Raw genomic sequence first — 15,022 nt, forward strand, 5'->3', positions numbered from 1 at the left:
TTCTATTACATATTTGCAATATAATGCTGCTGAAATTAGAATGTAAAATAGAAAGGAATGCAAAACAGACAAGGTCAGTTTTATCAAAGCATGCATTATATACATATTGTATTGATTTAGCACCTCTGGTAAGTGTTTGGGGACCCACAGCAGAAGCTGGGCAAGAATATCTTTCTTTCTGCAGGACGAACAAAGACAGCTTCAAAACACGTTATAAAATAGAGACTAGGACATACCTTTGCTTTCTTATGAGAAAGACCCATCAAAGATCATTAAATCTCTACATATTTGGTCATAATAACAGGTTTACTAAGCATTGATATTGTGTAAACAGACAAGAAAAACAACAAAACAGGGATGGCAACACATGTCCAGAGGCAACTGCCAGTCTCATAACTATATGACTGGAATCTTAAGAACATTCTACCAAGTACGGGCTTTGGAGTTCTGGGATGTGGACTACGTTATGCTTTAATCACCTGCCTCTGGTCTGGATTTCAAATCTCTTAAGATAGAGTAAAGTGAGCTCCATGAGCAAATGTCAGAAGCTTTTACAGGCTGCAATATTTCTCCTTTTAAAAAAGGTTAATTCACACTCACCTTCCTCTAGAATACCTCACTATTCAAAACTTGTAAATTAGAAAATCAGTGCTGCGGATACTTTTATGCATCTCTCCTGATTTTTTAAAATTGCAGATGTACTGTAATGCTTTCACAGAATTCCCCCATATTAAACGGAAGGAGAGATCACCATTTTTCACTCTGTCTGCGATGGTGCCATTTTAAATGAGAGGGAGAATGTGACCACTGGAGCAATGGATTATGGGTACACATTCACCATTTAAAACCGCCTTGGTTGACCAAAATCATTTCTGTTAAAAAAAATAAATAAATAAAATAAAAAAGTAATAAATAAAATCCTATCTTTTGAGAATTTAGGGGAGGGGGCAAACCACATGGAAATGTTATGTTGCAATCATGAAATTAAGCTGTATACAGCTTGCTTTCATCCAGGCATTGCCATTAGGCAGTGGTGGTTGAAAATAAGTTTACACTGATACTGAACTTTCAGGCAAAGCATTTGAAAAGATCAGTAATAATAAGAAACTTCAGGAGGTAGAGGAAGGTCATTTTAGGTACATGTCTATAATGGTAATGCATGACTTTTTCACAAAAATGGTATACAGTCGCTACACAGTGAGCAAAATACCAATGTGATGTGCAGAGGTGGTGTGACTGGAATAAAAACACAGCTCCTGCTTCAGACACTTAGCATTCTGTAAAGCTGTCAGTTTAAGAAAAAAAAAGGGGGACATATCCTTTTCTCATGATAGGTTAGAGTTCAGTACTGAAGTTTTGAAATTCAATCAACTACCAGTATTGGAGTTCACAGCCAGTGAAGTAACCAGCTAGAAGATTACTTCAATCAGACAGAAGTAGACCCATTTAAAAAAGGCCTTCATGAGGCGCACGATGCACAATAACAACTCAAATATGTTGTATTACATTAACAACCACACCTGAAGCAGTGCCCTCTTCTAAACTCTAACCTCTCATATAAATCCAATCAGAAACAACCTGTGAAACCATCTTGTATGGGTCTTATTCATTACATTTAAACATGTACTGTATCAAGTGTTAAGAGAGATGGGTCTCCAAAGTCAATTTTATGGAATTGTTATTTTAGCGAATCTATAATCTTTATTATTTCCTTCTGCTGACTGATAGATTCTACTGTTAATGAGAAAGACTGGCACGTCTGTGTGTTCAACCCCGTTGACGTTTATTTACAAAACAGTTATGGGCTACTGATCAAATGAATGAAACCTCCGACACGGAAAATAAAAAAACAATCAGACAGCGCTGTCACCTTATGACATGCAACTGCAGACAAAATATTAAACTTCAGCAGCCAGTAAAACAGTAAAAATAAATAAATAAATAAATACAAAAGTGTGCATATGCCTTGGTGGCTATAAATACAGCATTACCTTACAATTACATTTTGTCATACCAATTCAACATGGTGAATTGCTAGTTTCTACCGCTACTTTTACTATTTAAAGGCAGCATTTAACAGAGTTGTTTTGTTTTACAGATATCTGGATGCACACAGTTTCAATTCCATGTTTATGCCAAGCAGGAGGAAGTGACAATTAATTATTTTCAGGCAAGAGGTCACACATACAACTGCAGGTAGCTCAACACAGGAATTCTATATTAGCCATGGGCTTTTTATCCACAGTTGAGGATGGACTTGCAATCTGTTTAGTTTTTTTTTTTTTTTCTCTCTCCTGTGTCAGGCTACATGGTTATATATATATTTCTCCTGAAGTTTAAATTAGAATTAAGATCAGGTCGGTATATTCACTCATCGGATCTCATTTGATATTAGGGTGTATTTAAAAAAAAAAATAATAATAATAAAAAAAAAATAATAAAATAATAAATAAATAAATAAAAAAATAATAATAATAATAATAATAATAATAATAATAATAATAATAATAATAATAATAAATCTGAGAAATGTATGATTTACTTTAGCAAAACTCACGTTACAAAATTTTCATTAACTTTCCAGTTGAAAAAAGATATTTCCTTCTTTCATGTTGTTATCCTAATCCACAATTAATGGTGACGGGCTGTAAAATCACTGATAACCCAGACACCAGCTTTAAAAATATGCAAGGTCCTGTTCTGGGTCAAACAGTACTGCAATTGACAGAAAACAAACCAATGGAAGAACTTACCTTGGAACTAGTAGCCAATGACATACTACAAACACTTACAACAGGGAACAACAAACATTATATATAATTTTCACATCTGTAAACTGAAAAGGAATGTCAGTTATCCAGACCACGGAAAGACAGAAAATAAAGAAAATAAACTGGACAGAATTCTAATTTATTTTTAGATTGAATGAGAGACTTGTGCCTGGACTTATTACATGGATAAGATTACAGATCTTACCAAAATCAGAAAATGCAGATTGTCCAGTTTTCTTCACACTGTCAGGTATCTTCAGCAAGGTGGTGTCTTTAGAGAAGTTCCCGTCCTGTTTTCATACAGATACACAAACAATCATTACCACAAAAGATGTCCCTAAACATTATTTCAGGCACATGTCCCTACCTTGTCTTTCACCAAAACAGTTTAAGTGTTCCAGTGTCACACCTGCTGCCCCAATCCTGGTTTGCCAAAACCTAACCCAAGTCCCTTCTCCACCCTTGCTCCTCAGTGGTAGAACTACCTACCCACAGATGTCAGGACTGCTCAGTCCCTGACCACCTTCTGGCGCCTCCTCAAGACACACCTGTTCAGACAGCACTAACTGCTCTTAATCGAATTCGCTCTTACTTAAAAGTTACTGTATGCTTTAGTTTGCTCTTACTTGAATTGATTTTATTGTACTTTCATATCTGCTCCTATCTGTATTATGAGATTCTGTAATGTGATATTTTATAATGAGATACTTTGTACTGTGATAACTTGTAACACTCTTAATAAGGGTGCCTGCTAAGAAATAACATATTGGTTTAAAAGCTGTATTTACAAATGCATTACAGCTTGTAGAAAGACTGAAAGAAACACCCACATAGACAAGAAATAGATGAGGGACAGCTGATTGTGATCAGATATGTGCATTGGGCATGCTGGTTATTGTCACTAATTGCATTTCTCCATCAGCTTGATATTCAGGTGACCATGATGCACCGAAGAGTAGAACTCTCATTTGCCCTCAAAAAATGACCCCTCCTCTCCTCCCCTTTTTGTTTAAACCCAACTGCTTAAAAGCTATAGAATACTCTTATAGCTGTATAAAAGCTATCTTTAGATGTATGTCACTGTTGTTTCTTTGTTAAAGAAAGTGAAAAATCTGAGCACCACTCCTTAAAATCTATAATATTGATTTGTCTGACCTAGGTCAGACACTATGAAGTTATACTCGTCAATCTTTAGATATTGATAGCTAGGGTCTTGCAACATAATCCCTGTTTAGGTTAAATGGAAAGAGAAGAGGTTAGGGAAATACATAATATGCAAGCCGGCAACTGCTGTACTCCTGGTAGGACCAAAACATTTCATACCATGCACAAGCACCATGCACTGACATAATGCACACCATGCACAGTGTGAATGAGTAACATGCTTGGTCGCTTATGGCTGCATTACCACAGTGCCACCTACTAAATTCTGCTACATTCTGCTAGCTCTTTAACAACATCCCAATTACCCTTTGAAAGCAGTTCCCCTGTGGCCAACAACAATATAATATTTTCTATTCCTATTCACCCATGTCCACCTGATCTCAGGCAAACTATAAAAGTTGGTGGACACATAAACTTACATAGTTGCCATTCACGTCTCATTCTTCCCAGGTTATTGGAAAGCATATTGCTAGCATACTTATTGACCAATGGTGCTAAAAACTTTATTATGAAGCTCTAAAACTGTACAACAACACAGATATTAAGTCTCTTTATGGCAATGTTTTAATTAGCCTCATTAAATAAAACATTATTTAATGGACTCTGCATTTTATTTAGCTGAATGGCACACTGAACATTATTAGACCCCAGTGCTAAAAACATTACATAAAGTTCAACTGACAAAGAACATGAGAGCAGCTCTGGCTCTGCAAAGTAAATGGATAAAAATCCGTAAAACTTGAATGATGCAGTGCGTTTGTCACATTGCGAGAGGAAGAGCAGATGTATACACACGAGTAACACCTGTTTGCAAGTACAAGATGGTATACGAAACACATAAAATCAACACTATATTATTATCAGAAGTTAGTTACAAGGTTTTTATCCTCCCATGTGCCCTCTAAAAATGTACCACCTCGTCCTTGTCTGACTGTAGCAATATGGTTTTGAGACATATTTTAAAAAATGAGGTATTCAAAGCTGAAAGGATCCTAAGTATATATATATATATTATAGATAGTTATTATAATATCCCATCATTATATATATATATATATATATATATATATATATAAAAAACATCAATCATATCAAGTTATATATAGGAATATAGGAATGTATTATTTTTCAACAGAACTTGTGGATTTCTTTCAGGATCTGGAAAGGGACACTGAATAAAAATATTGTGAAATATATCCGTCTACAGGCAGAACAAGTTATGAAACACAAGTGTTATCCTGTAAGATCCTGGGTCCAAATTCTCTTCTGACCTTTGTCTTTTAACACAAGTCACAGGGAAGGGCAGCAGAGGACCCGTCTATACTAATCTTGTACAGCAATGAGTTAAATAGCTTAGCCATGTTGAAATGCTGTAGAACACTGCAGCATCAAATGCTATAAACACAAATGTTCAGCGATTGATCGTATCAAGAGAGAAAGCTTATATTTCATAAACAATGCATGAGCAGGCAACATTTTTTTTAATATATAAACTTTTTTTTATATATAAGAAACAACGCGCAACCTCAAAGTCATTAATAATCCACGTTTTAAAAATACATAAACAGACTGTGACATTTAAGTTTGGTCCTTTGTGATGAAAAAAAAAAAAAACCTCCAATGGCACCATTTTGGTTATCGTTTAAACCAAACAAAAAAACATCTATGACTTTTGACCTTAGCCATTCACTTTTAAATGGCTCAGTATTCTTGCAGTTTTGTTGCTTTTAAAATCAGCAATGGAACACATCTATGACTTTTGACCTTAGCCATTCACTTTTAAATGGCTAAGGATTCTTGCAGTTTTGTTGCTTTTAAAATCAGCAATGGAACTATTTTTGACTTTTAACATCTTTCTAATATACTTTGTCTTGATTCAGAAAATGACCAATTAGGCCTACTTGCGAGTTACACAAACGGCTGTGCATTTCTTTATGCATGTTTGTATAGGGCTGCTTTATAGGGAAACTATTTACAGGGAGGGCAGAAACTGCAGATGGGCAGAAACTAAGCAGTGCAACAAAGGCTTACAAATATCAAATTCATCTTTGTTGTTTCGGTTACAACTTAAAAATAAACCCAAAAACCAGTAATTTACAAGCATTAGGTAAATTAATTACTTAGCAGACTGTTGCACATTTGCAGGTATGGAAATTATAATGAGAAAGTCAGAAAAAAACAAATAAATAAAATGAAAAGAATGCTTAAAACAAATGACAACCAGGAAGCATGAATACTTTTAATTAACACAAAATCCATAAAGTTTGACGTCCATAATAAAAAGATAACAGCAGCCTAATTAAGAAGCCTATTTAAATCCAGGATACTTGTTCTGTATAATAAATGCTTGTGGCTGTCCAAAAAAACAGACCCTTCCATTGGGGTCCATTTCTGAATGCTTAATTTACCATTTGCACTCAAGCTATATGGCATTGTTACAAAAATGATTAGTTATGGAACATAATTAGTTGAAACCAAAGCCAATTATTTATTGCTATTGTATTCCCATTAAAAAAAAAAAAAAGAAGGTGGTAATCTGGGCTAAAGAATTTGTGAGCTTTAGATGCCCTTTAATTACACACCCAATTATACTCCCAGCGTTAAGAAAGATGAATGGTCTCTACACAGACATGGGAAAGGATGGATTCACCTTGAGCACATCACAGAGAGGACGATTAACGGGTTCAGAAGGAAGTTACAGATAGTTTTCATAGACTTCAAAAGGTACGTGGTGGTATACAGCACAATTGGAAAAGATGAATCAGGGGAAATTAGAGAACAGTAGAGGAAAAAAATACTAGCGATCACTGCATGGTTAGGGAAAACCCAGTCCTATAGCTTAGATTTCAGGGTCTTTCTGGGAATACACACGTTATCAAACAAGAAGATTATAGACCTACCTTATTTATCCATGCCTGAAACTGCAGAACCCCAGATTTGCTTTCAGTAGTAAGGAATACATCTGCAATAAGAAGAGTAACACCTAATTAAAGTATCTTTGGGTTCTGGGAATTTTACAATTGACCAGATATTTATACTCAAGTATGCTTTGAAAGTGCATCGTGATTACTAACATTTAAGGATTGTAAGCTTTTATGTTTGCACTCATGATTTTGAAACGATCAGCGTATGCTTTGTAACACTTCTTTTATTGTTTTTTTCAGTACATGACCATCAGTCATGTACTATATAGTATATATATATATATATATATATATATATATATATATATATATATATATATATATATATATATATATATCTATAGATATAATATCTTTCTTTTGGCACACATAATAAGCATTTGGGTATATCTATTATATCCTATTATATAGGGGAAACTAAAAATAAACTGGTTGGAGTTTTGTACTGTAGTATCATAGAGATTCGTTAGTAACAGTCTTAGATAACTACTTTGCATTAAAACTAACCTTTTAAAAACGTCCCTAAATTAAATAATAACCAGATTGAACAGGGCCATGAGAACCACCATGCCTTTATTAATCAGACTGACAATGATATTGTTCAAGAGGCTTGCTGTAACAGTACAGACAAAGCCACGAATAAAAGGGACTGGGGATTGTTTGTGCTGTTGCTGGGAAGATAAACTGATATAATCCCAAGGATGAAAAGGGGCCATTTGAAAGCTATAAGCATTTTAAAAAAAAAAACAATCACAAATAGTGATTTATTAACTTTAAACATCAGGTGTCTCAGCTACAAACTAGAAATTGTGCGAACATGAAAGTGTACACTGAATGAATGATTAAGGTATCCATTATAAGGCAAATCTTCTCCACTTGCCTAGCAACCAAGTTTAAGTAGGCCAATCAGCCTTCACTTTGCATGGCTGCTGCTACTTGGGTAAAATTGCCTAGAGATTTCTGATCCGCAAGCACCTTTTACCATCTCAAATGGCTGATGAAGGACCCATTTGAGTATAAATGTATGCATTAATCAAGGACCTGGTAAAAAAAAATGATTATTGATTGCAGCAAGAGTACTGATGTGCCATCTGGCACTTGTGTATTGTTTTAACTTAATTATAGTGATTGCTGCCCTGTTGGACACCCCCGTCAGAGAATAATCCATTGCATTAGGTCATTCAGGGCAAAGAAATGTAAAATAGCTAGCATCACAGGCACAAAAAAAAAACACACCAATGTATGGTGGTTACTGTAAATAATTATAAAAGAAGATTTATTTCTTTAATATAAAAAAGCTCTTGAGCATATAGCTTATCGCAATACAATAGGATGTTTCCAATGAAACTGCATGTTCACTACTCAAAACATAGTATGTTCATCTATTTGACTTGGTATTTAACACCTCTGTTAGGTACAAATTAGAAAAGCATGCAAACCACTTAAGGCTCCCACATTTTCTCAGAATTTACTTTGGTATGAGGCTTTCCAACTCCAAGTAATGTGTCACGTCATAGAATGCAATAGTGAATTCCATTAGACCAATTAAATGCACCTCAAATTACTTAAAATGCCATTTGGTTTGCTTAAAACCTTAATTTCGCCAAACAAAAGCTTGCGTCTCTGTAATTCTGCAGGCATCCCTCTTAAATAGCATTTGTTTTTTAACCCAACTCTCGTTTTTAAAAGCTTTGGATTGAATCATTTGAATTAGAAAACAAAGCACGTCACTGTATTTTTAAGGACTTCAAATTTTAATATATATATATATATATATATATATATATATATATATATATATATATATATATATATATATATATATATATATATATATATAGAATATGTATCTGTATCATTTGGTAGAACGGTAATATTATGTCAAGGACTTAGGCAGAACAATGCCAAATTGCTGTGTCAGGGATGGAAATAAGACTACCCATTCTAGGTTTTAATATGTGCTTAATAAGCCCCAGTGTGTAGGTAAGAAGCTCAGGTGTGTCTTATTAAAAACTCAGTCAAACTAGGAATGGATCAAACTGCTATGCAATGGCAGTCTTATTTCCATCCCTGTTACATTGGTCAGTCAAGAAAAAAAAAAAAAAAAAAACACTACAAATCAATAACCCACTCTTCAACATTACTACATACAAAATCTGGTTTATAAAATTCTGGGGAGGCGGTATTAAGAGCCACCATTATTTAGATTTTTAAAGTAGCTGCAGTTTCTGAATATGTGACCTCAATGAGTACAAAGATCTTTCGATGTAAACTGGGGTAACAGCTTGACTCCAAATTATTTGGAGTAGTGCATCCATTTTAGTCAAAGACAGCACTTACCATTTACTACTGTATCACTTTAAAAAGCTGCATCCAAGGTCAGTAATTATGTTTTTTATTTATTTATTTGTACTACGTTCTGCTTATACATTACTTGCCTTTGTTTCCACAATGTCTTTGAAATGTGCAAGTAAGAGAAAACAATACAACTGGTACATAATTCATTTAGGATACAACATTTGTATACGTAAAACATATGTGGGCCCCCATACCTTGCTTTTTATTTATGATAAATATTTAAATTTAAATTCTATTCATATTTAAAAATTCATGAATTGGAAGCAAACTATGGCTCATTTGGAATTATCAAAATGATAATAAAACAAAGAAAAAGTGCTGGAAGGTGTCTTGAGGGTTGTCAATGCATTCAGTCAATACTCTTAAGCCACTTTGGTCATTACTGGTATGACCATTATGGATACCATTGGATTTGTTTTAAGTAAATGTACAGTTCCTTAAAAAGAGTCAGCTTTACAAATGAGTAATCTATATAACACAACACACCAGATAGTGGAAAATATGTGTGTGTGTGTGTGTGTGTGTGTGTGTGTGTGTGTGTGTGTGTGTGTGTGTGTGTGTGTGTGTGTGTGATCTTTCGAAAACATGTTTCCCAACACATTGAACAAAAAAATAAATAAAAAACTGAACAGGGATAATTGAAACCTCTCAGCAGTCTGTCATAATCTACATATCCCGTGGGGATATTCGATTAAGCATCATTGAAGAATGTAATATTAAGCCATTGAATGTGTCTGCACAATCTGCACAGAGCTTTTTGTCCTCGGGCTAACTGCAAGCAGTAGAGAGAAACGACTCGAAGGGGGAAATCACAGCTAAAGAATATTCTGTTCAATGTGTCTGCTTGGAGTTCTTGTTGTGATACAATGACACTGACAAGTGAGTTTCCTTATGTAGTCTGTACGAATTCAAGATGTTTTTGGCACAAGAAAGAGTGAAGAGTGGCAGAAGAAGCATGTGGATACTGGAAATTATGCAAACTTCAAAAATAAAACCATGTGATGGCACATTTCTATCCCCCTCCCCAAAAAAACAAACAAGGAAAGAAACCCGTTTGTCTTTCAGGTTCAACCAATCTAACTGTCTCAGGCACAAGATAACATTTCAGCTCATGCAGACTTCGGGTGTCTCTTGAAAAAGGTCTGAAGAGGTATTTTGATCCCAGCTTCACAGACCTGGGTAACATTAGGTAGTCCTAGATGTGTGCTCACTGGGGTCTGTGGAAACAGCTAAAACAGTCTGACGATTTGTGTGGCTTTAACATTACAAGCTGATTTTTATTGCCGTACTGAGGACATAAACTGATAATGAAGTTACAGTGCTCCATTGAACGTGGGGTTTCAGAAGGTTATGACTAATGAACACCAAGGAATAAACATGAATCCATTACACAGGAAGGCATTCGCATAATCCTCAGTCTACCTATTCTACAAGTTTTACCCTACAGTTAATATTAAGAAAGTATCAGACACAATGACATGCGAATACACAAGGCCTAGTACATAACCCTTTCAATACTCTCCAACAGCCTGTGCTTATGTATTTATGCAATTCCATTCAGGTATTAAATCATAAGGCCCCATTCAGAAAGAAGCATGACAGGAGTCAACTCAGACAACGGAAACATTAACTTTGCGATTAATCTCTATATTTAATTTAGTGGTGGGTACAAAAGGGTTTTGTTTAAACGTTTAGTAAACACAAGTGAAGTGAGTGCACATTTACACCCGACACCTGTTGTAATCAGTACAGGTGTTTTCCTCTCCCAACCCTCATTTATTTTATCTATTCGGCAACCAGTAAAACATTACAAGAACATTGATATGTGTAAAACTAGAGATTTTCCATAGGAGTATTCCTTGTAGACCTCTCTACAACCACTGAGCCAATTAGTTGGGAACATTACCTCAGAAATATTTAAAGTATAAACCTTTTTACACTTGGAAGGCAATTAAACATAATTGTCATGATTTCTCCATAATTATCGTAAACTGGGCATGTAACAGAATTAAACTGAGCCCATGTGGGTAGAAGACTATGGTACAACAATCTGACAGACACTTCGCAGCATTAAGGCAATCATTGCACCCTTTTTTAAGTCTCGACCTTGACTGCAAATAAAATATCCACACAAGCAATCCATACAAATAAACTTTCTTCTGGTCTCCTTAACTCATTACCATGGGAATACAGCAGAGTAACTGTTTCTTTCCCTGCAGCATCATTCATATCTACTGGTTTTAATTAGTTCTCCACAGATAAATTATGTTTCTGATCATGCACATGCATTCAATTGCACCCACAGGGATTGTAGCCGTTAAGAAATGCCAGTGCTTTCACTAGAAAACAAACTTATCTTCAGTTTTAAATAGCAGTATTGCCAGGGGCCAAACCAGAATGCCCTATCAGTTTAGAAAATAAAAAATAAAAAAAGCCACACAAAGAGAAAACATACTAGCAAATTAGTGTTAGTTAAATGCAAACAGCTAAAGATGGGTATTTTCCAGAACACTGTGTTTTCTGATTACAGTGACATTATTTCTGTATTTGTTATAGATCTATAACATGCAGCAAATGCTACATGGATAATCCCTTCTGTCTTTCATACACCCTAAAACACTGTCCTTTTAGAAGCCCTCATTTTTACTTTTGATGTCTTGTAATGATTAGTATGTCTCAGTTTTCAATACCTGTTACTGTACTAACTTAAACATCACACAATGTGAACTTGTACGATAATAATTGAGAAGTATACTTTGGCATCTAATCTCATCCTATTTGAAATACGAATATCAACTTATTACATTTTTCATACTTGTAATACATTTTTTTTGTACTAGTGAAGAAATGATGAACCATTTCAAATGAGTTCTATAAAATTGGTTAGAAATGTTTTATTGGGCTCAACTCCAATCAGCACAGCAATCAATTAAGTCTTTTTTTTTATATAAAGGTAAGATTCAGGTATGTATGTATTGTGATACTACACTTTGTGAAGCTCTGCTTAATTGTGGCTACATACTATATTCCCAAATTCACCCTACCTTGAGAAAACGTTGTTAAAAAAAAATACCAAAATGGTGGGAAGTTGGTTCTTTGAACACATTCTATTGCACTGGGAAGCATTAATTTCACTAATTTGGCACAGGCTCTCATTATTCCTGGCCTATACGAGAGGTAAAGGCCAGTATCTCTGAAAGCACTGAAAGGTTCTAATGTGGTTAACGATGATGGTAATTTGAGAGTGGCCAAGTAGCCCTTTCATCCTATTTATTAGACAAGATATACTGCATTCATTTCCCTGTGAACAATATTATTGTCTGAAATTATAGCAGGTAATGTGGAACAGGAGAAACTCATTTCTAAAATGGATGGGTCGGACCCTTTTGAATTGCCTTTACTTCATTAGGTCCATCAATTAACTGCAAAGAACTCTGGCTGGTGTCCATAATGTTTTGAAAGATTCTTGGCTATGAGAGATTTTGTTTTACAGAACATTCTTGAAGAACAGCCTAGAAATAACTGTTAGCATGGTTAGTTGGGCACTGAGAAGAGATGGAGTGGATGAAGGCAAAGGATGGACACCGCAGACAAAATCAGCAAAAACACAGATTTAAATCCCTATTCCAAAAAAAAAAAGTAATAATAATTTGGATTGACTTCATTGCTGGGATGAATATTTAGACAAATACTGCTGTATTAAGTGAGAAAATATAAGATAAAGATAACATGCAAAGGAACCCTATGCATGAATGGCACTTCATTTACAAGAGTTTCTCTCTTTCTCTAATAGTTAATTGGATGGGGTGCTCAGGAGTTGTTTTTTTAATTGTAATGTAGTACACATTATAAAACACTTGGGTAGCACTCATTTGAAACAACAGGTACTGCACAGATAGAAGGCAACAATTGTATTTTTTTTTTTTTTTTTTATTCTTAGCAATACCTACTGTAACTTGAGGAATTATTCTTTAAACAACAACTGCCAAGGGAATCCACAATAAGCCAAACCGTTGTTATTTTTCACATTGCTTTAGTAATTAACTAGTCAATCTGGTGGAAAAGGCTAGCTAATTAGGTGCTGAAGACAATGCAGTACTGCAGGGTTGCCTAGCAACCAGTTAAAGCCATGGTATTACTTTTCTATTTTTTCCTCCCCACATATAAATTATGTTTTCTAATATTACTATTTGAACATTATCTCCCTTTGAAATGAATAATCTTTGTATATGATCACACAAAGAGGGCATTCAATAGGGAAATCTGATATTAAGTCAGATAGAAATTAAAGCCTACAATGCGAGCTAGAAGCTTAACTTGGCTCATCTTCATTATCCCCTGCTCTATTTGGAGACAGTAAAGTTACCTCAGATACTTTTAGAACCAAGCTATAAGTAGTCTACTGAATTAGCTGAATGCATTCTAATAACAATGTGTAGGATTCCTGGCTGCATATGGAATGCTGAATAAAAGTGAGACAGCATTTGAAGACTTTGAATAGGGAATCAAGCTCCGCCTAAAAACAATACAAGACAAACTGTAAGCTGTGACTCTTCTTCCCTCCTCTACAATACGTTGAAAGGCAGGCAAACTAACAAACAAGACACCGTTTTATTATGTCGCTGTCAGGCAACATTCTGCATCAAAGATCCCGCATAACCCTTCTGCCAATGTTAATGCAAGTACAAGATGAGTTATTATAGGACAATGGTTTTAAAACAATTTAAACTTATTTTACACTGCTTGGCTGGGTGATGCAATCTGATTAAGCACATTGCAAACTATACATTTGATACAGCATATTATTTTAGGTGCTAACTATGTTATGATCAGGAAGAAGCAAAGTGACACGTCCGGGATTTAATTCAAATGTAGAGTGTTAAGCCACTGCCCTCACATGCCGCATTTAAAAAAAACTTTCAGTATTGATTCATTTTAGTTGGATCTGTAGTCACTATTTGCTCAGCTGGGCACAATGAAATTATGCAGCAATTGCCTGGCTTTTGTTCAATTGACTGTGCTAACATGGTTTATTCTACTCTTTCAAGGTCAAGGAAAGTAGGTAAGCTAGTGAAAGCCCATCTTCTCCAACACCACCCACTAAAACAATGAATTAGCTCTGACACCTCGGTCCCATGTATTTGCCATGACTGCAACCTAATAAACCTCTTGCAAATAATGCTGTTACTGTCTTGCAAGGAAGAACATGACAGTTCATTCACTACATTCATTCCCCCTATGTTCAAGGTCAATGTAAATGATGTATGCAGTCTATTAAACAGCTTAAAGTAAACAAATGATACCATTTTTACATTTGTACTCTATAGATTCAAACATGTTCTCATGCAACAAAATCAACTGGCATAACAATAAACATAAATAAAAACAGTAAAATAAAATGATTTTGCAAGAATCATTGCAGTTTCTTCAGTCTTACATAGTTTGACATTTAAGGACTCTCAAAGGAGCTACAGTCAACCAATAACAAAAGATAGAAATTCAAAGCGAGTCACCTAGTGATTTCTATTAGGAAAAAAAAAACAACCAAAAAACACCTTTTACTGTAAAAATGTCCAATTACTGCAACCACAGACTGTATACGCCTGCCTATTAATAAAATGTGTGCGAGTCAGAATAAATGCATACATTCTAAAACTGCCCATTAACCACATCAGTCTGACTGGTCTGACTAAAGAACAATTTCCTTGGCTGGAACATTTGCCATTATTTTAAAAAGGTGCACAGGAAAGCTGAAACACAAAAATACTGAAATTCATCTAATAACGTAGTAAATGTAATGTTTTG

General features: G+C 34.9%; 1 protein-coding gene across 3 annotated transcripts in view; it reads right to left on the reverse strand.

Annotated features, from left to right (window-relative positions):
• Window positions 1-15,022, reverse strand: part of itfg1 (integrin alpha FG-GAP repeat containing 1) — an 84,688-nt gene that overhangs the window by 59,348 nt on the left and 10,318 nt on the right. For all 3 annotated transcript variants that reach the window (XM_041222237.1, XM_041222236.1, XM_041222238.1), the window contains exons 7-8: window positions 6,836-6,897; window positions 2,977-3,061 (exon numbers count right to left, since the gene is read on the reverse strand). In XM_041222237.1, the coding sequence (XP_041078171.1) occupies window positions 2,977-3,061; window positions 6,836-6,897 (147 nt within the window). The remainder of the gene's footprint in view (window positions 1-2,976; window positions 3,062-6,835; window positions 6,898-15,022) is intronic.

The sequence above is a fragment of the Polyodon spathula genome, chromosome 21, assembly GCF_017654505.1.
Source record: "Polyodon spathula isolate WHYD16114869_AA chromosome 21, ASM1765450v1, whole genome shotgun sequence".
Taxonomy (NCBI): Eukaryota; Metazoa; Chordata; class Actinopteri; order Acipenseriformes; family Polyodontidae; genus Polyodon; species Polyodon spathula.